Source organism: Nicotiana tomentosiformis, chromosome 6 (genome assembly GCF_000390325.3).
Source record: "Nicotiana tomentosiformis chromosome 6, ASM39032v3, whole genome shotgun sequence".
Taxonomy (NCBI): Eukaryota; Viridiplantae; Streptophyta; class Magnoliopsida; order Solanales; family Solanaceae; genus Nicotiana; species Nicotiana tomentosiformis.
In genome coordinates this window covers 62,042,224-62,066,470 of record NC_090817.1, presented here as the reverse complement: position 1 = coordinate 62,066,470, position 24,247 = coordinate 62,042,224, and the positions used below count along the sequence as shown (strand labels likewise).

The following is a 24,247-nucleotide window of genomic DNA, read 5'->3' as shown; positions in this document are numbered from 1 at the left end:
TTTACAATAGTTTTTCAAGATTATTTCCAAAATTAATTCCTATACAACTAAATTTAATAGCTACAGGAATTATTTTTTATCCTCTTTTATTTCAACAATTGTCAAAGTTGACAATTTTCTACCTTGATTATCAGATGATCCATTCTACCAAGAAAGTAATGTAGGCATATAAATTTAATTTAAATTAAATTCATAAAATAATTTGGACTATATTTTACATTCAATATATATTGGTCCAAATAAATATTACGGGCTAACATAATTGAATCAATTATATAAGTCTAATACATGGATTAAATAAATAAGTCGTAATCCATTGGGTTAGCCCAATTAATTGGGCTAAAGTGATAAGCCCACTTCATTAAGCCCAAGATATCATCTTCCTAGAGGCCCAGTTTGGTGCCACATGTCAAATGACGTGGCACGCCAAGTCAAACGAAAGAGCCAATAGGATCGTGCCACGTGTCAAAATGACAAGGCATGCCAAGTCAAATTAAAAGGCCAATAAAACCGCGCCACGTGTGCAAGTGATATGTTCTGGCCAATCAAATACTGCCTTGTCACACTTTAATTTAATTGGTCGGAAAGAGTTTGTTCTTATCATAACTCTTCCCTTCCACAACTATAAATAAGGGTCTTCATAACCCAGAAAAGACACCAGAAGTTATAACAAGAAGCAAGAAAGAGCTCGTGGATCAAACGCTGCAATTTTCTCCATAAGTTTCAAGCTTCAAGCAATCAAGTTCAAGTTCAACAATCAAGTTCAAGCTCAAGAACAAAGAACAAACCAAGTTCAAGCTTAAGAACGAAGTACAAATCAAGTTCAAGCTCAAGAACGAAGTAAAATCAAGTTCAAGCTCAAGAACGAAGAACAAATCAAGATTCAAGGAGTACAAGTTCAAATCAAAGATCGTGCTAGTTGAATCCAAGATCATCGTCCGTGGCAACAAATATAGATTCAAGATCAAGCTTGAAGGCCCTTGAATTTATATTGGAAAAGTAGAATCAGAGGAACCATAGAAATTGTAACACTCAAATATTTGAAATAAAATACCACGATTGTTGCAATATTTTTCGGTCTTGATTTTATTTTCTCGACGCAAATTTATTGTCTACAAATTCTGGCACGCCCAGTGGGACAATCTCTACCTCTCATATCTACTTTCCGATCAGCAAAATTCAAGAACATCAAAATGTCTTCAAAGAAAATCAACCCCAGCTCAACTTCCATCAAGGCTGCTAATTCCAGGTTTATGCTGATGTGAAAAGCATCCTCGATGTTACCTTTGGAAGCTTTGGACCAGTTACGAGGAGCAAAGCAAGCTCTTTGGGACAAAAAGCACTCCAAGTGTCGTCCGCATCAACCCCTGTTTTTGAATCTTCATCCTCAAAAGGAGCAAGATCTTCTACGAACGTATCCGAAGGAGGAAGCGATATTGCTGCAAAGATCAAGAAAACTCTAGCTCTGCTTGACCTCTCCGGATCCAAGAACTCTATTGTGAAGGAAGATGGTGATATTTCAAGTGATGGATCTTCCCCACTCACACCGCATATCGTGAGCCATTCTGTGTGACAATCCGTGCTACTCCCCATCATCCACAACACTCATGCAAGCCATGGTGACAAACACTTCATCTGTGGAAGAGCAGTTGGCAAACTTGACGGAAGTAATCGCTGGCTTGACCAAGTGCATGCAAAATCAAGATGTTAGAGATAAGCTAACAGACATGGTAGGAATCTTGATGGAAGAAGAATCCACCCATGCACCTGGCAAACTCCCAGAAGTTCAAGAGATTGATCCTCCCCCACGACAAGTTACATCCACTAAGAAAATTCCAGTCTCTTCGGAAGGGATGATTCCAATCAATCAACTAAAGGAGTTCATTGAAGGGACTATAAAAACAAATATGAAGTTGCTTCCAAGTCCTCCTTTACCTACGCAAAGCCGTACACTTCAAGGATCGATATGTTAAAGATGTCTGCTGGCTATCAACCTCCAAAATTTCAACAATCTGATGGCAAAGGCAATCCAAAGCAACATGTGGCGCACTTCGTTGAGACATGCAACAATGCTAGGACTTATGGAGATTACCTCATCAAGCAGTTTGTCCGCTCATTAAAAGAAAATGCTTTTGATGGGTACACAGACCTCGAGGCTGGATCTGTTGATAGCTGGGATAAACTAGAGCAAGAATTCCTCAATCGATTTTATAGCACGAGACGTACTGTGAGTATGATAGAACTTATAAATACTCGTCAACGAAAGGGTGAACCAGTTATCGACTTTATCAATTGTTGGAGGAATGCAAGCCTCAGCTGTAAAGACAGGCTTAATGAAGCTTCGGGCATAGAGATGTGCATCCAAGGCATGCATTGGGGACTTCGCTACATCTTGCAAGGTATCAAGCCTATCACAATTGAAGAACTTACGACTCGTGCCTATGACATGGAGTTAAGCATGGCCTTCGCTAGAAACAAAAGGCTGCTTATCTATGAGCCTCGCAAAGGGAACGACAAGCAAGAAGACAGGAAACGGAGAAAGTTTGCACACAAGTCTGAAAATAAAGAAGCTATGAATGTCAACACATCACCTGTGAAGTTCACAATAAAGGTGAGCAAGAAGCAGAGTACGAAATCCACTTCTTTTCAAGATAAACCAAGTGGAAAGTTGACTCTAAAAGAAATGCAAGTGAAAGAGTACCCATTTCTGGATTCTGATGTGCCCGCAATTTTTGAAGAACTCCTCGAGTTAAATCTCATTGAGCTTCCGGAGATGAAACGGCCAGATGAAGCTGGTGAAATAAATGACCCAAATTACTGCAAATACCATCGACTCGTGATCCACCCTCTCGATAAGTGCTTTATCTTCAAGGACAAAGTTATGGACTTGGCCCGTGAAAAAAAGATCGTGCTTGAAGATGAGAAGGCAAGTGCGAACCAAGTCTCTATCACCTTTGGCTCATTCAGTCTAGATGAGCTATGCAGTTTAAAAGAAATCAAAGACGAAGAATTACTGGAGAATAACGAAGTCAAAGTAGACGACCATGATGATGATAAAGTTTGGACGTTGGTGACTCGCCGTAGGCGCCACAAAAGGATCCCACGAAATGAATCAATAAAACAACCAACAAGGAAAATGATGGCGAAAAGACCAAAGAGACAGAATCCAGTTAAGAATTTGAATAAAGCAAAAGTGAAGGTGCACCATCCTCAAAAGCCACGACATCCAGTGACCTTGGAGGAGTTCTTACCAAGTTGGTTCCGCACGAAGATTTCCCATGAAGGTATTGGTGCCTCTTGTTGCCATACTGACAAAGGGGAAGAAAAGTGTGATGACCTACCATCGACACCATCTTCGGAAAAGCTCATCGAGTCCATTCCTCAAGAAGTTAATGCTTGTGAGAAAAAAATTATATTCACAAATGACGATCTTCTACTAGGTGACACTTCTCATAACCACCCGTTGTACCTGGTTAGCTATATGTGTGATGAAAGGGTAAATCGAATTTTGGTTGATGGAGGATCCTAAGTAAACATCTTTCCAATTCGTACTGTGAAAGAACTTGGTATTCCCATGAACGAACTCTCGGAAAGTCATGTGATGATTCAAGGATTCAACCAAGGGGACAAAGAGCCATAGGTGCTATCAGGTTGGGAATCACCATTGAAGATGTGCAATCAAGTGCATGGATGCATGTGATCGATGTAAAGACTTCATACAACGTCTTGCTTGGAAGGCCTTGGATACATTAGAATAAAGTAGTTCCATCTACCTACCATCAATGTTTAAAATACTACGAGGGTGAAGTAGAGAAGAAGAAGATAGTTGCTGATGATGAGCCATTCACCGAGGCTGAGTCACACTACGCCGATGCAAAGTTCTACTTGAAGAACCACATTGTGAAGGAGCTAAAAGCTTATGATGTCATGAAAAGCACGAATGATGAGCCCACAACTAAAAGAGCTGAAGTGACTGCTGGTAGAGCCAAAGCTATTACTGAAGAGGTAAAACCTAACTTGAATAAATCTTATAGAGGGGATATTGCGTCTTATGGCAAGAAAGTAACTCCTGCGCTCCAATATGTCCCTAAAAGGAAGAAAGATGAAGGTGAATCATCTAATCTCCAAACTAACATGCTAAATGAGTTAACTCTTCCGATAAAACAAATTAAGGCAGTAAATTTATCCTCAAATCCACTTGCAGGGTTTGTGGCCCAAAATTATTTGCAGAATGTGGCACTCCCTAAAAAGCAAACGTATAAAGGTTTTGATCCTAACGCTTACAGGCTATTTGCAAAAGCTGGATACAATCCCAATGAGCCGTCAAAGTTAGGGAATCTCCCATCAGAAACTGCGACGAGGTAACCATGTGAAGGTTTGGGATTAGGGGTGTACATGGACCGGGTTGGTTCGATTTTTATAAAAACTAAACCAAACCAACTGTATCAATTTGGATTGGTTCGGTTTTGTCGGGTTTTTCGGGTTTTTTGTTACTTAAATATTATTTCAATCTTGTTTTGATAAATATTTGATAAGTAAATATATATTTAGTAAAAATATAAAATATTGACAAACATATTATCGATTAAAATATTCTTATGAGAGAATTCTATTAGTAACACATAATAGTTATTTTTTTAGTCGTCTGACAATAATTTTTCGTTGATGTACACTTCTAGGTTAACCGAATTTAGTAATTAAATATAAAAATCTATATGATACCTAAATATTAATAATCACTTCACATTCGAAAAATATATAAGAATTTAATAGATCTTAACATATGATATGAATATTGAAGAACAAAGAGATAGACACATTTAAGTAACACTTGATAAGAAAGTGATCATACAACCCATTATTTAAGGTCAATAAATATGGAGCACTTCATATTCTATTAAAATTTATATCCCGCAAGAGAATCCCAAATATTTCTAGACATTTTTTAAAGAAAATTCAATATAAAATCTTAAAAGTATATATAAAAATTATATATTTATATGTCGGGTTGGTTCGGGTTTTTTTTACTCAATACCAAACCAAATCAAACCAAACCAAGTCGGGTTTTTAAATCGGTTTGGTTTGACTTTTCGGTTTGGTACAATTTTTCGGTTCGGTTTGTACACCCCTATTTGGGATACAAGCAATCGTCACCAGTGCGCATCTCCATAAGAAGGGCGAACAACAATTATATCACCGTAGAAGATGAATCTGCCGCTTCTAACAAGCCTTCTATCTTTGATCGACTTAGAAAATCAACTGTGAGGACTTCCGTGTTCGAGAGATTGGGTCCATTAAAGAAAGGGAATAGGTTCCAGAGAAATTATCGAAATACAAGAACACCCGTTTTTCCCAAAATTCAGAAGATCTCTAAGGATTTCCAAAGTCTGGTTCCTTTTAGAATGAGGCGACAAACAAAAGTCATGGTTTCGTGTGATGAGGTACTAAAGGTGAAGCCACACAATGTGTTCTACACTAAAGAACGTGATGAAGATGAAGAAAGTGCGAGTTCTTCGTATCATGTCACTACACAAGGCGAGCACGGTGTTTCATCTCTAATGGAGGATGACGAGAAATTGGAGGATGTTTCACTGTGTTATCACGTGTCCTTGAATGATGGGGACCCTCAAGAAGATGAAGATGTGAAAGATGCTCCCCCAGAACTTGAAGAAGGGGTGAAGGCAACGATTGATGCCTTAAAAGAAGTTAACCTTGGCACAGATGAAAAACCAAGGCCCACATACCTAAGTGCTTTACTAGCATGAAGAAATCACTTATATCGAGTTACTCAAGGAGTTCAAAGATGTCTTCGCTTGGAGTTACAAAGAGATGTCTGGCTTGGACCCTAAAGTAGCAGTTCATCACCTTGCAGTCAAGAATGGCGCTCGTCCTGTTAAGCAAGCCCAAAGGCGCTTTAGGCCGGACTTGGTTCCCTTGATCGAAAGTGAAGTTAACAAACTCATTGAATCTAGCTTTATTCGCGAAGTTAAATACCTAACATGGGTCTCAAGTATTGTCCCTGTAAGGAAGAAGAATGGCCAGATTCGGGTGTACGTTGACTTTAGAGATCTCAACAGTGCGTGTCCCAAAGATGAATTCCTGCTTCCTATTCCAGAGCTGATGATCGATGCTACTACTGGGTACGAGGTAATGTCATTTATGGACGGTTCATCGGGCTATAACTAAATTTGCATGGCGCCAAAAGCTGAAGCTTACTGCATTCCGTACCTCCAAGGGTATTTATTGCTACAAGGTAATTCCTTTTGGCTTGAAGAACGCTGGTGCTACTTACCAAAGGGCTATGCAGAATATTTTTGATGATCTTCTCTACAAGAATGTCGAATGCTATGTTGACGACTTGGTGGTAAAATCAAGAGAGAAGAGGGATCACTTGAAAGACTTGAGAATGGTGTTTGAGTTGCTCCGGAGGTACCAACTTAGGATGAATCCATTGAAATGTGACTTTGGAGTTACTTCTGAAAAGTTCCTTGGTTTCATTGTCCGACATCGAGGGATCGAAATTGATCAAGCCAAAGTGGATGCCATTTTGAAGATGCTTGAGCCTCGCGATATTCATGAATTGAAAAGTCTTCAAGGAAAGCTAGCATACCTTAGGAGATTCATCTCAAACCTAGAATACCTTAGGAGATTCATCCCATCTATAAACATAATGGATGGGAAAACAAACTTTGACCTGATCAAGTTGGAAGAACACGAAATCTTATTCAAACCATGATAAATACTCGCCAAAACTAGGACCACAAGGCTAGTCTTTCACCCGCTTGCCATCATGCTTGCCATCTTAAAAGTCTCGGGATGAATGAAGTTCTCTGCCTTATAGGGAAACACAAAAGCACATAGCCAACATGATAACAAGGCTACTAAATATGTTTCATTTTTCTTGTCAGACCTCACCCTAAGCTTGGAGAATATAGCTTCTTGATCACTCGACCACCTAGTTGTCTTAGGAATAACTCCGTTAGGATTATGTGTCAACTTTAGGTGCGCAGATTTCTTTTTCTTTCGTAGTGGGGTAGGTTTATATATTAAAGCTTTCTTATACCAAAAATTTATTCACTTGCTCAAGGAGACCTTTTGGTTAATACATGTACCTTCCTTAAGGTGATGGAAGGCAGCAAATAAACACTCTCAAGATCGAGGAATAAATCTCATATGTTTTTCATCTAAACTGATGAGTTCTCTTGTCTCAGGTACCACTTCTTCGTACGGAAAACCCACAATGGGTAGACCTCAAAGGATATGTAAGTCCCAAAGAGAGATAGACAGTTCCCCAGCTGATGTAAGAAGCGTGTTCATATTGGAGAACCAAGCTTCACAAAATTCTTGCAAAATGTCTGAGTTTCGATCATAAGCGAAAAGTGAGGCATATACAACATCATAAATCTTTGCTGTACTCAGGATTTATTGGCTTCCACCAAGTATATCTTCAGGCATTCCCAATATCCTGGAATATGACGATACTCGCCCTCGATTGTTGATGTGTTTCCCCAACGTATTTCTCCTTGAATTATGCGACGCCCTAAGTTTGGAAGGATGCTAGCCATGCTTGGCGATGGATTGGCGCTTGGAGAGACCAAATCTTGGACAATGGATTAGAAGTAGAATTGTGCTCCAAGGTCCAGTTTTCTACATGAAACGAGTTCCTCAAAGAAATCCATGAGGTTGTATACCGGCCAACTTGTGGGGTGTGAACCAAAAGCTTAGTTTATTCTATGCCATCTTGAGTCTCGATTACGAGATATCTAAGTTTGGAGGAAGGTGACGTATAGTCTCTGATATTTGCCATCTCTTCGGGCTGTAAAGGACAAAAAAAATCATCAAAGTCCAAATCGAGAATATTAGAATGGGCACAAAGGTCTAAATGGATGAAATGGCCTCCGGTTTTCGGGCGGGGATGAATATCCATCTCTTCACACCCTGAGAGTAATCTCTTCGATAGTCGGGCCACCTTGAGAGTAATCTCTTCGATAGTCGAGCCACCTTGAGAGTAATCTCTCCGATAGTTGGGCCACCTTGAGAGTAATCTCTCTGATAGTCGGGCTACCTTGAGAGTAATCTCTCCGATAGTCGGATAATCTTGAGGGTAATCTCTCTTATAGTCGGGTCATCTTGAGAGTAATCTCTCCGATAGTCAGGCCACCTTGAGAGTAATCTCTCCGATAGTCGGGCCACCTTGAGAGTAATCTCTCCAATAGTCGGTCCACCTTGAGAGTAATCTCTCCGATAGTCGGACCACATTGAGAGTAATCTCTCTGATAGTTGGACCACCTTGAGAGTAATTTCTCCGATAGTCGGGTCACCTTGAGAGTAATTTCTCCGATAGTCGGGTCACCTTGAGAGTAATTTCTCCGATAGTCGGGTCATCTTGAGAGTTATCTCTCTGATATTCGGGCCACATTGAGAGTAATCTCTCCGATAGTCGAGCCACATTGAGAGTAATCTCTCTGATAGCCGGGTCATCTTGAGAGTAATCTCTCTGATAGTCGGACCACATTGAGAGTAATCTTTTCGATATTTGGGAAGGAATGAGTACCTATCCCCTCACACCCTATGATTCCCTTCATCATACATGGATCGTCTTTCTAAACAAGAACATATCCTTCTACGTTTGACCTACAAGAGCAAACAATAAAAAGCAAAAAAAAAAAATAGAAGGGTAAAGTCACATTCAATCTAGTGGTTCCTAATCGTCAAAGCCAGAAGTCGAACTGACTTGAGGTGTCCGCGGTTGATGCTCAGTTAACGTGAGAATTATGGGTTTATAAAGGTTATGAAAGAGAGCACTCTAAAAAAAAATTCCGATGTGGGATTAGATGCTAAGAGAGGCGGTGGCAGGTGCTCGTTTTCCTAGGCAGAGTAGAATCCTTTTCTTGTTATGATTTCATTTGGAATATAATTTGGCTGTGTATCTCCAATCTAATTTGTTGCTGCTAGCAAAAGATTCGGCCTTCCATGTTTGCACGAGGCATGTGCGTGAATATATACTTATTAAAAGCACGAAGGCCCTTGGCGAAATGTCGTTCATCTTTTTTACCCTTTAAAAATAGAGTTCACATTGGATAAAATAGTAATTTAAATATTTTCCTAATATGTAAGAATGATCATTTAATTATTTTTCTAATATCTGGGACATTCAAATAAACTATAATTCTGATTATTAAAATTTTCCATAGTTGAATTATGTAGAGAATCTTTATATTTAGGATTCTAAAAGCAATTAAATTTTATTTTATATAGGTTTTCTTATTTCAAGCACATTAATATTAAAGTTGTAGTAAACTATAATTGTTTTTATCATTCAAAACTTAGAAATTAAGTACTCATATTTGTACTATATTTTTTCCGTAGATTAGCACTACTTTAAAGCTACTAAAAATAGGTAAACATAAGTTATCTATGAAACAAACGAAGAATACTCATTGTATTTGACAAAGTTAAAAGTAATATCGAATTATTGGGTTCAAAAGGGAAAAAAATTAAAAGAATAAGCAGGAATATCCCTATTAAAGGGCGTTATAAATATTGCCAATTTTCAATGACACCGGGGTTTAGTCTCTCTCGGTTAAGGATTTCATTATTGTTTTAAGAGTAATTTTTGTGTCTTTTACCTTTTTTTCTTTCATTGTTGATTGCTGCTTTAACTTAAAAAGAGTCTTGCTTTGAATTCTCTTTTATGTTCTTTTTAGTTTGCCATATGACAAGTTTGATGTTTTCATTAAGTCTTAATCGTTGATTGTGATTCAAACTCTTTAATTGCTTATTAGTGCTTTTGCTTTTATTTACCATCTTCTTTTATGTTCTTAACTTGGTATTGTCTAACCTTTGTGTTTTCTTTCTCCAAGTTTTAGGTTGCCGATTCTATATCTTAGAAGCTTTTGAATCTTTTAAAACTAACACAACAAGTAGTATATCGAGGTAACTTATTATTTATTTTGTTCCTCACCGAACAAGATATGAGTTATGCCTTAGCATGTGAATCCCTTAATCTTTTTTGTTTTTATTTATTTTATAGAATAGTATTGTAACATTTGGCAGTTTTTTCTTGGTTTAGTTTATTGTTACTTTTATTTTTTATGCTTTTATAGGATTTTGGAAGAATTATTTTCCGCTTAAGTCTTATTCTTTTCACCATCCAAGTCATTTTTTTAGGATAAAAGATTATATTGGTTAATACTTTGGGCTAAAAGATGATTTACGTTTGAGAAAATATCTAAATACTAATGTAGTCATATTATTTTATATTTATATACTGACATCAGTATTATACAATAATTCATATTATTTTATATTTATACATTATTTTATTAATACACGCAAAATTCACGTGGGTAAAGTTAGTATAGCTTTATACGTATATACTTCCTTAAACAAGGAATGCAATATATTTGGCTAGATGGATTGTGATTTCTTGGCCTAAAAGTTAGAGCATGACTTTTATTGGCATTCTGCCAAAGGCCACGTGAATCTTCTAGAAATAAACCAAGTGTTTGGATATTGGTCTATATGTATTGGAAGCTCATTTAAGCAGAATCTTATTATTTCAATTCTTTTGAAGTAATGCATGAATACATCTACATTGCACTTTAAATTATATATTAGTTCGTGATACTTCAAGTCTAGTATTCGAAGCTCGATATATTTATGTCCCGACAAGTCTTGAAGCATGAGGTATTTGTAGGTATATAAATTTTATTTAAATTAAATTCATAAAATAATTTGGACTATATTTTAAATTCAAGATATATTAGTTCAAATAAATATTATGGACTAATATAATTGAATTAATTATATAAGTCCAATATATATGGATTAAATAAATAAGTCTTAATCCATTAGGCTAGCCCATTTAATTGGACTAAAGTAATGAGCCCACTTTATTAAGCCCGATATCATCTTCCTAGATGGCCCAGTTTGGTGCCACGCGTCAAATGAAGTGGCACGCCAAGTCCAATAGAAGAGCCAATAGGATCGTGCCACGTGTCAAAATGACAAGGCATTCCAAGTCAAATTAAAAGACCAATGAAATCGCGCCACGTGTGCAAGTGACATATTATGGCCAATCAAATTCGGCCTTGTCACACTTCAATTTGATTAGTCGGAAAGAGTTTATTTTTATCATAACTCTTCCCTTCCACAACTATAAATAAGGGTCTTCATAACCCAAAAAAGAACCAGAAGTTATAACAAGAAGTAAGAAAGAGCTCGTGGATCAAACGCTGCGAATTCCTCCATAAATTTCAAGCTTCAAGCAATCAAGTTCAAGCTCAAGAACGAAGAACAAACCAAGTTCAAGCTCAAGAACGAAGTACAAATCAAGTTCAAGCTCAAGAACGAAGAACAAATCAAGATTCAAGGGGTACGAGTTCAAATCAAAATTCGTGCTAGTTGAATCCAAGATCATCGTCCGTGACAACAAATATAGATTCAAGATCAAGCTCGAAGGCCCTTGAATTTATATTGGAAAAGTAGAATCAGAGGAACCATAGAGATTGTAACACTTAAATATTTGAAATAAAATATTACGATTGTGGCAATATTTTTCGGTCTTGATTTTATTTTCTGGACGCAAATTTATTATCTACCAGTATTAGTAGAGAACCAATCTAAAAGAATTAAGTCAGTTTCGCAAGCATGCATCTTTAATCTGTTTGTATGAGATCGGTAATACTACTTGTATAAATTATTATTTACATTTATTTCTAACCATTTTGATAAATAAGTATTGAATGGAAAACTGCAAATATAAACTTGTGACCTAACATAAGTATAAAATTGTCACCACCCAATTTCAGTTATAGGTCGTGATGACGCCCAACACTATAACTAAGCAAGCCAACAATTAAATTAAACATATATCAATTATTTTCAGAATAATTTTCTAAGTAATTTTATTCTTTTACTAGCAATATTAAAGAGAATATAAAAGATACCGATTAGTTAAAATTCAAGAAAATAATACAAATTCTAAATTCTACCAATGTGTGTGCCAAGACATGGTGTCACAAGTGTATGAGCATCTAGTAGATTATACAAAACTCCAAATACTGTCTGAAATAAAATAGACAGAATATAAATATAAGAAGAGACACAGATAGCTGCAGACTTAGAAAGGCAGCTCACCACTACGCCTCTGGATAACGTGGGTGTAAGATAATAGGTCCTCCACTAGTACTTGCCTCAGGTCCTGCACAAAAAGTGCAGCAAGTGTAGTATGAGTACGTAAACAACGTGTACCCAGTAAGTATCAAGCCTAATCTCGAAGTGGTAGAGACGAGATGACCGACTTTGACACTCACTATGGGTCAATAATAATAAATAAAATAAAAGTAGCAATATCTAGATCAACATGATTTATAGAATTTACAATGATTTTCTTTAACCAGCAGAAATAATTAAATTCCTTCAAATGCAACAATTCTCAATATATTAATTAAATTCCTTCAATTCCAGTAAATTTTTAATTTATCAATTAGCCTCATTTACAGCAATAACAATAATTTCTTAACAAATAGAGATAATTAATTCTTTGAATTTCAAAGATTTTCAATTTATCAATTAGCTTCACAAGCTGCAATAAACTATCAAAGTATCATGTAGTTATTATTATTAGGCACGATTTCTGCCGAGGTCGTACGGCCCGTTCCAGAGTGTCGTGTACACTGCCGAGGGACGTGCAGCGCGGTCCATAGATGCATCTATCCTGCCGAGGCGTTCGGCCCGCTCCACAAGAAAAGAGGACATTTTTCTTATGTACCTCCGGAAGGAGAGTATATTTATTATAAGATAAAATTCGGGAGGATGAATAATTTCTTTTAACAATTAATTAATTTAACAGAAAATTAAGCATATGAGATTTTCATCTTTTAATATTTTTACCTAACAATTCACAATATATATATATATATATATATATATATGTATATATATATATATCAAATAATATTAATTAAATAAAGAATACAATTTGCACAAGTAATTCATGCTTTGAGTCCTAAACTACCCGGACTTTAGCATTAATAGTAGCTACGCACGGACTCTCGTCACCTCGTGCGTACGTAACCCCCATAATTAGCAATAATTATTACTTTAATTACCTATGGGATAATTTTTCCCTCACAAGATTAGACAAGAGACTTACCTTGTCTCAAAGTCCACTTTCCGATTACCATGTCGCGTTAATTTCTCAATTCGATGCCGAAAAATCCGAAGCTATCCAAATATTATACAAAATAATAAATACATGTTCAATAATTCAAATTTAGGCTATTAATTAAATTACCCTAACCAAAACAGTAAAAATTCTAAAATTCACCCCGAGCCCACATGTCCGGATTCTGGAAATATTTGGATGAAAACGTTACCCATAATCTCAAGAACTCAAATATATAATTTCTACCCAATTCCATACCCATTTTCGTGGTTAAAATCTCATTTTTATAAAAATCTAGGTTTTTCATCTAAACCTTTGATTTCTAAGATTTACTAGTTATAATCTACCCATAATCTATGTATTTAACTCAAGGTGTGTAGAATTAACTTACTTCCAAATTACTAGTTGAAAATCTCCTCTCAAAAAGCTCTGAAATCGCCCAAACATGGAAGAAAAACGAACAAAAATGGACTGAGCTTCGTCCGTTTTAAGGTTCTGCCCAACAGTGATTTTCGCACCTGCGGAGGGCTACCGCACATGCGGCTTTCGCACCTGCGAAAAGCCTCGCAGGTGCAAGATTTTTCCTCTTGAACTAGCTCCGCACCTGCGCCTAAAGGACTACACCTGCGCGTCCACTTCTGCGTCCAAGTCCTTCGCACCTGCTGAATTATCCTCTTCTGCGAGCTACTGCCGCACCTGTGAGTGTCGTACCTGCGGTTGGCCAAGCGCAGGTGCGATTCTGACAGTAGCTGGGAGCTTCAGCTTTGGCTCTAAATTCAAAATTGGTTCGAGCCTCGTCCGATTAACACTCGGGGCCCTCAGGACCCTGCTCGAATATACCAACAGGTTTGAAATCATAAAACGGATTCGCTCAAACTCTCGGAACGTGTAAAACAACATTAGATCTATGAATCCTACCCCAAACCAAATTGAATCAAACTTAAGAACTTCAAGTTTTTCAATTTACTTCCAATATGCCGAAACATACTTAAATATCCAGAATGACACAAATTTTTGCGTGCAAGTCTTAAATCACTATACGGAACTATTCCCAAACTCGGAATTCCAAACGGACTTCAATTACTCAAAAACCTACTCCAAACCAAATTTAAAGAACTTTAAACTTTCAAATAGTTGATTTTTACTGTTAAGCGCCAAAATGCTCGCGGGTTATCCAAAATCCGATTCGAATATACGTCAAGGTCCGAAATCATCATACGAACCTATGGGAACCGTCAAATCTCGATTCTGGGGTCGTTTTCTCAAAATGTTGACCGAAATCAAACTTGGCCTTTTAAGGCTAACTTAAGGAACCAAGTGTACCGATTTCAACCCAAACACTTCTAAATCACGAACCAACCATCCCCGCAAGTCATAAATTATTAAAAGCACATACGAAAAATTTTATTTTAGGGAACGAGATTCTAAAAGTTAAAATGATCGGTTGGGTCATTACAAAAACCTTTTTTGTCACTACACTAGATTATTTCCTTGTATCAACGGAATTCAAACGTTTATGTATTACCAAAAGAGTTCTTTTGTGAACGATTTATGACACGGTATAAACAAAGGGGGATTCAATTGATTTACCTTTCTAATTCTTAGATTTGTCCCTGTAAAAACGATATCTTTACTCACTATGTATATTACATATATGATCATTTGTGCTTGCGTGTTCATTTGGACTAAACAAGTTAGCAATAGAGCTCAAATATCTATTGGTATGAAGAACATAATTGATAATCAAAATGTGGGTATAACTCTATTTCGCTCTTGATTCTTCTCTCCAAGATTTTTCTCCATGATTCGAGGGCTAGATTAGCGTATTTCTCGAACATAGGATGATGCGGACCTCCCCGGGATGTATTTGATCTTCATAAAAGTCGAGCATTGTGTGAATTTTCTTCTTGAAGTATTTTATTATAAGAAGCGTCCGGCCGCACCGAGTTGATCTTGTGGAAGAACGATCGGATTTGAGAAAAATATTATTTGATGTCTTGTTCTCTTTGTGAAAATTTCAAGAGTTTATGGGATTTTTGTGATGTTTTAAAAGGGAATATGTGATCCTTTTTATATGTGTGACTTAGGGTTAGGATAAAGTAGCCTTCAAGAAACCCTAATGGACTCTTGGGCTTGAAAAACATAAATGGGCTTGTTTTGTAGGTGCTTAACTTAATGGTCTAGCCCAAATATATTTGGAGTCTTGATCCAGTAAAATTTTGATGCCTTCAAATACCCTCCACATCAATCCTTCGATTTGTAGACTTGTTAAAATCAAGAAAAACCTTAAAGTATCGGTGAGAATAATGATATATCTCAGTCATGTCCCAACAACAAAACACTTCACCTTTATATACGACTCGCTGCGAGATTGAACTTCTAATTTTATTTTTCATTCATACCTTTGAGAACAATTAATAGCACCCCTTTGAATTAGAACCCTTGGAACATTAATTAATTCACTTAAACAATACTACCTTATTTTTAATCTTTATAAAAGAGTATTGGTGAATTAAAGCAACTCCATGTTGGACAAAATAGGAGCCAAATCCATCACTTCATTTTCCATGCGAAAGAATGAACTGGAATGTTCTAAACCATCCACGATACCTTATGGTTATGGAAAACTTTGATTTTTCACTTTTCCATACAACGGAATTCTCCTTTTGTATTTTGAGCAATTTACGGATACAATTAAGGAGTCATGTCCCTTGAAGAAACAAATATTGGGGGCACCACGTCTAAAATCTATATAAGAGACCTTGAGAGTCTTCTTCCTTTCTTGCGGCTTCGCAGATTTAGCAAGGAATTACTTGGCACATCCCCTTTGCAATTTTGTGGCTTTGGTGAGACATTATTTGGAGCGACCCACTCCCTTGTGGCTTTGATGAGGTAGAGCACAAGAGATGTTGCTTCCATTGTTAAAGGTTTCTTCGCAGATCCAATTTTTAAGAGATAAAAGAGCAGATTTGGTCCCATTAGGCGTGCAAGAATTTGTTTGTAACAAATTTTTACAGTATAAAAAATAAATTACAATCAAAATATAAATATGAAGAAACATAATTTTATTGATAACCAAATGCCGGTATAATTTTATTTTTTCCTTGATTCTTCTCTCCAAGATTATTCTCCGTGTTTCGAGGGCTAGATCAGCGTATTTCTCGAACATAGGATGATGCAGACCTCCCTGGGATGTATATATTTTCATAAAAATCAAGCATCATCGGCCGCACCGAGTTGATCTTGAGGAAGAACGATCGGATTTGAGAAAGATATTATTTGATGTCTTGATGAGAGGTGAATCCAGGATTTAAACCCAATGTGTTTAACTTTTATGGTTTTTAGCGTTGAACCCATTATATTTTAAAATTTTTTACATAGTAGGACTCTTATTAGAAAATATTTATACAAATAATAGTATTTTTGCTTTATTCCAAAAAAAACACATTCAATTTACATTTATAGCATTTTTAAAGATTCCTTACCTTATTTAATGGCCATCAGTTTCTTAAACATAAACATTTAAACACTAACCCACAATTTAATGGATTAGTTTTGAGCCATATTAATCTATCCATAATTCTCTTTGTGAATTTTTTCTTCAAATAAATAGTTGCTCTTAAATGTCTTAGTGGGAGAAAGCGCATGAGAAGTTTCTCGAGGATAATTTACAAGCTCTGGTAGATAATGTTTGGCTAAAATTTACTACTCCTTTAGGAGATGAAGATCAAGGTGTTGGAAAGACGCTCTCAAAAGTCAAAGAACCACTTACTCCAATCCTAAAAGTAGTTACCCAACATAAGAAAATGAAGTTTAAATCCTCAAAGGCAGCTTTGAAAGAGGTGGTGTGCACTTCAAAATATATAGACAAACTCCCTCCAGTTCTTCCATTTAGCACGCGAGTTCCTCAAGATACAAGCCAGAGTACTAATGAAGATAAAAATTGGAAAAGGAAATGGTCTAACCCAGTAGAGATCGTAGAGGTTCCAAGTGTTGATAGTCCCTCAAGAACTCATACAGCTTGTAACAAAGAGGTAAAATACAACTACCTCACCTTTTTCCCTTCTTTTTCTTTTTTGAACGAATAGCTTCACTAAACATTACTTACTTTCTTTGCCTTTTCCTTATGCAGTTAAATGCCATTGGGCATCTGATGGTATCCCTACATGACAAGCCGTAAGTGAGTGATGAATCTATTAGAGGGCTTACGTCTAAGGTGAAGCCGCCTTCAAAGGCATCATCTCTTCCTCATGACAAAGCCCTAAAAAGACAAACTCCAAATGGGATAACTCGCGTTCCACCAGTGACAAATGCGGCAGTATCTATTTTTGAAGGAAAGAGCATTGTCTTTAATCGCAAAAAGGAATTCATCTTGGGACTTTGGGAGGATATTTGCAATAGACTCTCCAAAACTCGTGCAGAATTGCTCATATCTTATAGGGAGCAAATCACTGAGATTTTCGAGGATATGAAAAAGACGAATATTTTGGATCTTTCTCCATTAGAGTGTTTACTGGATTCTCTTTTCGCGCTTGCTACTTCATATGACCTAGAGCGATCCAATTTGGCTGATAAGAAGAGTGAAGATGAGAAGCTAGAGCTGGTTTCCAAAGCTAAGGAGCGTCTCGAATCGTTCAAACTTGAAGCAAGTGAGAAAGTCAAGAAAGCTTCCTCTAGTGAAAAGAAATTGAAGAGAGTTGTGAAGAAGTTGCAGACATTACAACAAGAGAGGGAGAATCTCGAAGGTGTTATAGAAGTGACTCAAAAGGAGGTTGAAGAGATTCAAGCAAAATTTTCAGTTGCCGAGACTGAGGTCTCTTCATATGACAACATAAATTTGCTGACTGTTGATGATTCGGCCAATCTAGAGGAGAAGAAGAAGAACTTGGAGACTAGCTGTCAAGAATTGATCAACTACAAGTTCTGTTTAGATTAAGCTATCAGCATTATCTCCCCTTTTATTTTTATGTTAGATTGACCAAGTGGATATTTATTTCTTCTTAAATAAGATTATTTCTCTTTTGCTTTACATTATCCGACTTTTATCTTAGTCGCATAATTTTTAGCTTTACGCGCTTAAAAGATTCATATCTTGTCGTGGGAGAGTCCAAATAATGAACCGTTTGATTTTTCGAAAATTAGACTTCAATATCTAAAACATATCCAAAACTTAGAATCAAACATCTTCAGAATTACCCCAGATAATATTTTGAAACCAACTTTAGATTCCACCACGTTGAACATTTCAGATCTGCGCAGTCTCACCAAACAAAATATATCTTGGAGTAGAAAAGCCAAAATCATGAACCGTTTGATTTATTGGAAACTTAACTTACAAATCTATAACATATCCAAAATGCAAATTTTAATGCCTTTAGGATAGTTTCAGAAAATAGTTCGAATTCAATATTAAATGCTGACACGGCGACGATTTTAGATTTGCGCGACTTCACCTAAACTTTTGTATCTTGATGTAGGAACGTCGAAATTACAAATACTTTGATTTCTTGGAAACTAAACTTCAAAATCTAAAATATATCCAAAATATAAAAATTTAATGCCTTAAGTATAGTTTTGGATGATAGTTCGAGGTCGACTTTGGTTTCTGATATGCCGACAGTTCCAAATTAGCGCGACTTTACCAAAATTTTTGTATCTTGTGTGGAAACCTCGAGATCGCAAGACTTTTTTAATTGCCAGAAATTGAAATCCAAGAGCTTCATTCTCACTGAATATCTTGGGTTCAAGTCTCACTGAATTTGAAACGTCGTGCCAGGTAATCTTCCTTCTTATACTTGCGTTCCCTTCTGACGCCTCTCTTCTCTTCCCTTTTTTTATTCTTCTTTTTTTTAGGGTAGTGAGCGTATATGAATACCAACAAACTTGAAAGTTATGTGGACATGAAAACGTAGAGAATCCCCAGACTTCAATGCAAATACTTTTTAGCCTCCTAAAAGACTATAATCATTTTATTGAAGACACCAATTTACCATAGCGGCTTGCCCCCTTTAAATCAAATGAGATCCAAAGTTTAACAGAAGAATGGTATCTCAACTCGATTTTCAAGTGTTGATTGAATGAATTACATTCTATTGTACTTCATTCAGACAATGATTGGGGGATTATGTATCTTTTGAACTTATGCGACTGAACTCAGAATAGAACTCTAAGCTGCCTACGTACCTCGGTGAAGAGGATCAAGTCATACCGTAGTTCAGAATGGGTGATTTTTTTATTTTTTTATTTTTTTTATGTCCTAACTTTTGCCTAGGACACCTCTTTTGAGGTTTTCAACCTAGCAGACTCCTTTGTTTTGTGGTGGGCCGTACACAGTTTAGACTCATGCGGGCCAGGAGTGTAGGGGCATGAAGTTTAGGCTCGTACGTCAAGGAGCGTTGCAACTTCAAGGATAATACTTCTTCAAAAATTTGCCATTGATAGGGCCGATACTCATGCCATCTGCATCAACCAGCTTGTAAGCCCCACTTGAGTAAGCTTCTTGTATGACATATGGCCCATCCCATTTTGAAGTGAACTTTCCTACAGGTTTATGGGAAGTAATTATGGGTCTTCGTACGGCAAGGACTTGATCTCCTACTTGAAAGGATCTCAGGCGAACTCTTTTATTGAAAGCGCGAGACAATCGAGCTTGATAACATTCAAGGCTCTGTTGAGCTTCCAACCTCTTCTCATCAAGAGCCTCCAATTCTGCTAATCGAAGTCGAGCATTTTCTTCATCAATGATCCCTTATTGAATATCTAATCGTAATGAAGGTATTTGACGCTCTAGTGGCAAGACAACTTCAACTCCATAAACGAATGCATAAGGGGTCGCTTGTGTTGGCGTGCAGTGAGTTATCCTATATGCCCACAGAGCCTCTTCCATATGGTCATGCTAACCCCGTTTGGATTTGGAGACGAATTTCTTTAACAAGTTGCATAAAGTCTTGTTGAATGCCTCGGCTAGACCATTGGCGACAGTATTGTACATAGAAGAGTTATGTTTCTTGAAGCCAAAGAGTTCACAAATCTTGTTCATCAACCTATTGTCGAACAACTTGCCATTATCCATTATTATATAACTAGGAATGCCAAAGTGATAGATAATGTTTACTCGGATGAAACTTGTAACATTTTCTTTCTTTACTTCCTTAAGAGCAACAGCTTCAGCCCATTTTGAGAAGTAGTCAGTTGTAGCAAAGATGTATAGGTGCCCACCAGAGGGCTTTGGCAGTGGTCCAACAACATCCAATCCCCAAGCGTCAAACGACCAGGATGCAACAGTCGGGTGCAACACTTCAGGAGGTTGATGAATAAAATTCGCATAGAATTGACAAGCCTTGTATCTTCGAGCGTAGTCCAAGCAATCTTTTACCATTGTTGGCCAATAATATCCCATCCTTTTTATATGAAAGTGGAGTTTTGGTCCAGACTAGTGTGACCCACATACCCCAGAATGTGCTTCTTGCAAAGCTTGGACTGCTTCATCTTCCCCTAAGCATCGCAAGAGTACTCCCTCGAATGACCTTCTATATAGAGTATCTTTGTAGTAAAGGAAACGAGGTGCACGGCGACGGATTTCATTCCTTCTCCTCAGATTTCCTGGAAGTATCCCATAGCTTAAGTAGTCGATGATGGGCTGTCTCCATTCTTCCTTCTCAATTTCAGAAATAGCGACAAGATGCTCGAGTTAATTTTCTTCACTTTCACCCTCATTTGGCTGCGATACTACATATTTTTGGCAGATAGTAACTTGCACTTGATCTGGCAAGGTTAACAATGAAGCTAGGGCAGCTAAAGCATCAGCTTTCTTGTTTTTTATCCTAGGCACATGTTGAATAGTCATGTCACCGAGCCACCCCATTAATTTTTTAGCGTAATCATGATATGGGAGTAGTTCAGGTTTCTTGACCTCGTAACTACCTAAAAGCTGGTTGATCACTAACTGAGAGTCACCAAATACTTGCAACTGCAACCTCTTCATTTCGACAGCCATTTCAAGCCCAAGTATTAATGCTTGATACTCAGCAACGTTGTTAGAGTAGAGTTGTGTCAACATAAAAGGGTAGGGAAGAACTTCGCCTTGAGAGGTGACAAATACTACGCCAACACCAACTCATTCGCGATGTGCAGCACCATCAAAGTACATCTTCCATGAAGGTTGAACTTTAATTACCACTGCGTCCTCATCAGGTAGTTCGTCAGTTAGCTCCCAATCATCAGGTATATGGTGATCTACCAAGAAGTCTGCTAACGCTTGTCCTTTTATAGCCTTTTAAGGGATGTACACAAATTTCAAATTATTGAAACTGGAGGTACCACCTTGCTAATCGATCATTAAGGACAGGTTTAGACATCACAAACTTTATGGGATTTGCTCTAGAAATAAGATGAACGACATGAGCTTGAAAGTAGCGCTTCAACTTTTGGATTGAGAAGACTAGTGCCAAACATAACTTTTTGATTGGCGAATAATTCAGCTCATTTGGTGTCATCATCCTGCTTAAGTAGTAAATGGAGTTTTCTCTCCCTTCACTATTTTCTTGGGCCAACATCGCTCCAACAGAACTTTCTTGTGCTGTAATATATAGTATCAACGACTTTCCAGGTATAGGGGCTGCCAAAACCGGAGGCTTCATCAAGTAAGTTTTGATGCTTTAAAAGGCATTGCTACAAGCTTGGTCCCACTTGAAAGGAACGCCTTTCTTCATGAGGCGACTGAATGGTTGGCACCTCCCAGCTAGGTTTGAGATGAATCTCCTAAGGTATGCTAGCTTTCCTTACAGACTTTTCAATTCATGAATATCGCGAGGCTCAGACATCTTCAAAATGGCATCCACTTTGGTTTGATCAATTTCGATCCCTCGATGTCGGACAATGAAACCAAGGAACTTTACAGAAGTAACTCCAAAGGAATATTTAAATGGATTCATCCTAAGTTGGTACCTCCGGAACAACTCAAACACCATTCTCAAGTCTTTCAAGTGGTCGCTCTTCTCTCTTGATTTTACCACCAAGTCGTCAATATAGCATTCGACATTCTTGTGGAGAAGATCATCAAAAATATTATGCATAGCCCTTTGGTAAGTAGCACCAATGTTCTTCAAGCCAAAAGACATTACCTTGTAGCAATAAATACCCTTGGGGGTACGGAATGCAGTTAGCTCTTCATCTTTTGGCACTATGCGAATTTGGTTATAGCTCGATGAACCGTCCATAAAGGACATTTCCCCATACCCAGTAGTAGCATCAATCATCAGCTCTGGAATAGGAAGTGGGAATTCATCTTCGGGACATGCATTGTTGAGATCTCTAAAGTCAACGCACACCCGAATCTGGCCATTCTTCTTCCTTACAAGGACAATACTTGAGATCCGTGTTGGGTATTTAACTTCGTGAATAAGGCCAGCTTCAATGAGTACCTTTGGGCTTGCTTAACAGGACGAGCACCATTCTTGACTGCAAGGCGATGAACTGTTACTTTAGGGTCCAAGCCAGACATCTCCTTGTAACTCCAAGCAAAGACATCCTTGAACTCCTTGAGTAACTCGATATAAGTGCTTTCTTCATCGATTGCTAATAAAACACTTAGGTATGTGGGCCTTGGCTCTTCATTTGTGCCAAGGTTAACTTCTTTTAAGGCATCAATCGTTGCCTTCACCCCTTCTTCAAGTCCCGGGGGATAACACAGTGAAACATCCTCCAATTTCTCGTTATCTTCCATTATAGATGAAACACCGTGCTCGCCTTGTGCAGTGATATGATACGAAGAACCCACACTTTCTTCATCTTCATCACATTCTTTAGTGTAGACCACAATGTATGGCTTCACCTTTAGTATATCATCACACTAAACCATGGCTTTTATTTGTCGTCTCATTCTAGAAGGAACCAAACTTTGGAAATCCTTAGAGATTTTCTAAATTTTGAGCGAAGCGGGTGTTCTTGTATTTCAATAATTTCTCTGAAATTTATTACCTTTCTTTAATGGATCCAATATCTCAAACATTGAAAGTCCTCATAGTTGATTTTCCAAGTCGATCAAAGACATAAGGCTTGTTAGAAGTGGCAGGTTCATCTTCTACGGTGATATAATTGATGCTCGCCCTTCTTATGGAGATGCGCACTGGTGACTGTTGCTTGTATCCCAAACCTTCACGTGGTTGCCTCGTCGCAGCTTCTAATGGGAGCTTTCCTAACTTTGACGGCTCATTAGGATTGTATCCAGCTTTTGCAAATAGCCTGTAAGCATTAGGATCAAAACCTTCATCTGTTCGCTTTGTAGGGAGTGCCACTTTATCCAAACGATTTTGGGCCACAAACCCTGCAAGTGGATTTGAGGACAACTTTACTGCCTCAATTCGTTTTACCGGGAGAGTTAACTCCTTTAGCATGTTAGTTTGGAGATTAGATGATTCACCTTTATCTTTCTTCCTTTTAGGGACATATTGGAGCGCATGAGTTACTTTCTTGCCATAAGACGCAATATCCCCTCTATAAGATTTATTCGAGTTAGGTTGCACATTTTCAGTAACAACTTTGGCTCTACCAGCAGTCACCTCAGCTTTTTTAGTTGTGGGCTCGTCATTCTTGCTTTTCATGATGTCATCAGATGTTAGCTCCTCCACAATGCGGTTCTTCAAGTAGAACTTTACATCGATGAAGTGTGACTCAACATCGGTGAATGACTCATCATCAGCAACTATCTTTTTCTCGAATTCACCCTCGTAGTATTTTAAACATTGATGGTAGGTAGATGGAACTACATTATTCTCATATATCCAAGGCCTTCCAAGCAAGACGTTGTATGAAGTCTTTGCATCGATCACATGCAACAATGCACTTGATTGCATATCTTCAATAGTGATTCTCACCCTGATAGAACCTATGGCCCTTTGCCCCCCTTGGTTGAATCCTTGAATCATCACACGACTTTCTGAGAGTTCATTCATGGGAATACCAAGTTCTTTCACAGTACAAATTTACAAGATGTTCACTGAGGATTCTCCATCAACCAAAATTCGATTTACCCTTTCATCGCGCATATAGCCAACCAGGTACAACAGGCGGTTATGA

At 37.6% G+C, this 24,247-nt stretch overlaps 2 protein-coding genes across 2 annotated transcripts; both read right to left on the bottom strand.

The window, feature by feature from the left end:
• Positions 1 to 20,066: 20,066 nt before the first annotated feature.
• Positions 20,067 to 21,167, bottom strand: LOC138894084 (uncharacterized). The gene is made up of 3 exons (XM_070178761.1): positions 20,876 to 21,167; positions 20,622 to 20,773; positions 20,067 to 20,321 (listed from the first exon to the last, which is right to left on the bottom strand). Exons 1-3 carry the CDS (start codon positions 21,165 to 21,167, stop codon positions 20,067 to 20,069), a joined length of 699 nt encoding a protein of 232 aa, XP_070034862.1.
• Positions 21,168 to 21,287: 120 nt separating this feature from the next.
• LOC138894083 (uncharacterized) lies at positions 21,288 to 24,123 on the bottom strand. The gene is made up of 4 exons (XM_070178760.1): positions 23,179 to 24,123; positions 22,594 to 23,003; positions 22,294 to 22,522; positions 21,288 to 21,443 (listed from the first exon to the last, which is right to left on the bottom strand). Exons 1-4 carry the CDS (start codon positions 24,121 to 24,123, stop codon positions 21,288 to 21,290), a joined length of 1,740 nt encoding a protein of 579 aa, XP_070034861.1.
• Between the last annotated feature and the right edge of the window lie 124 nt (positions 24,124 to 24,247).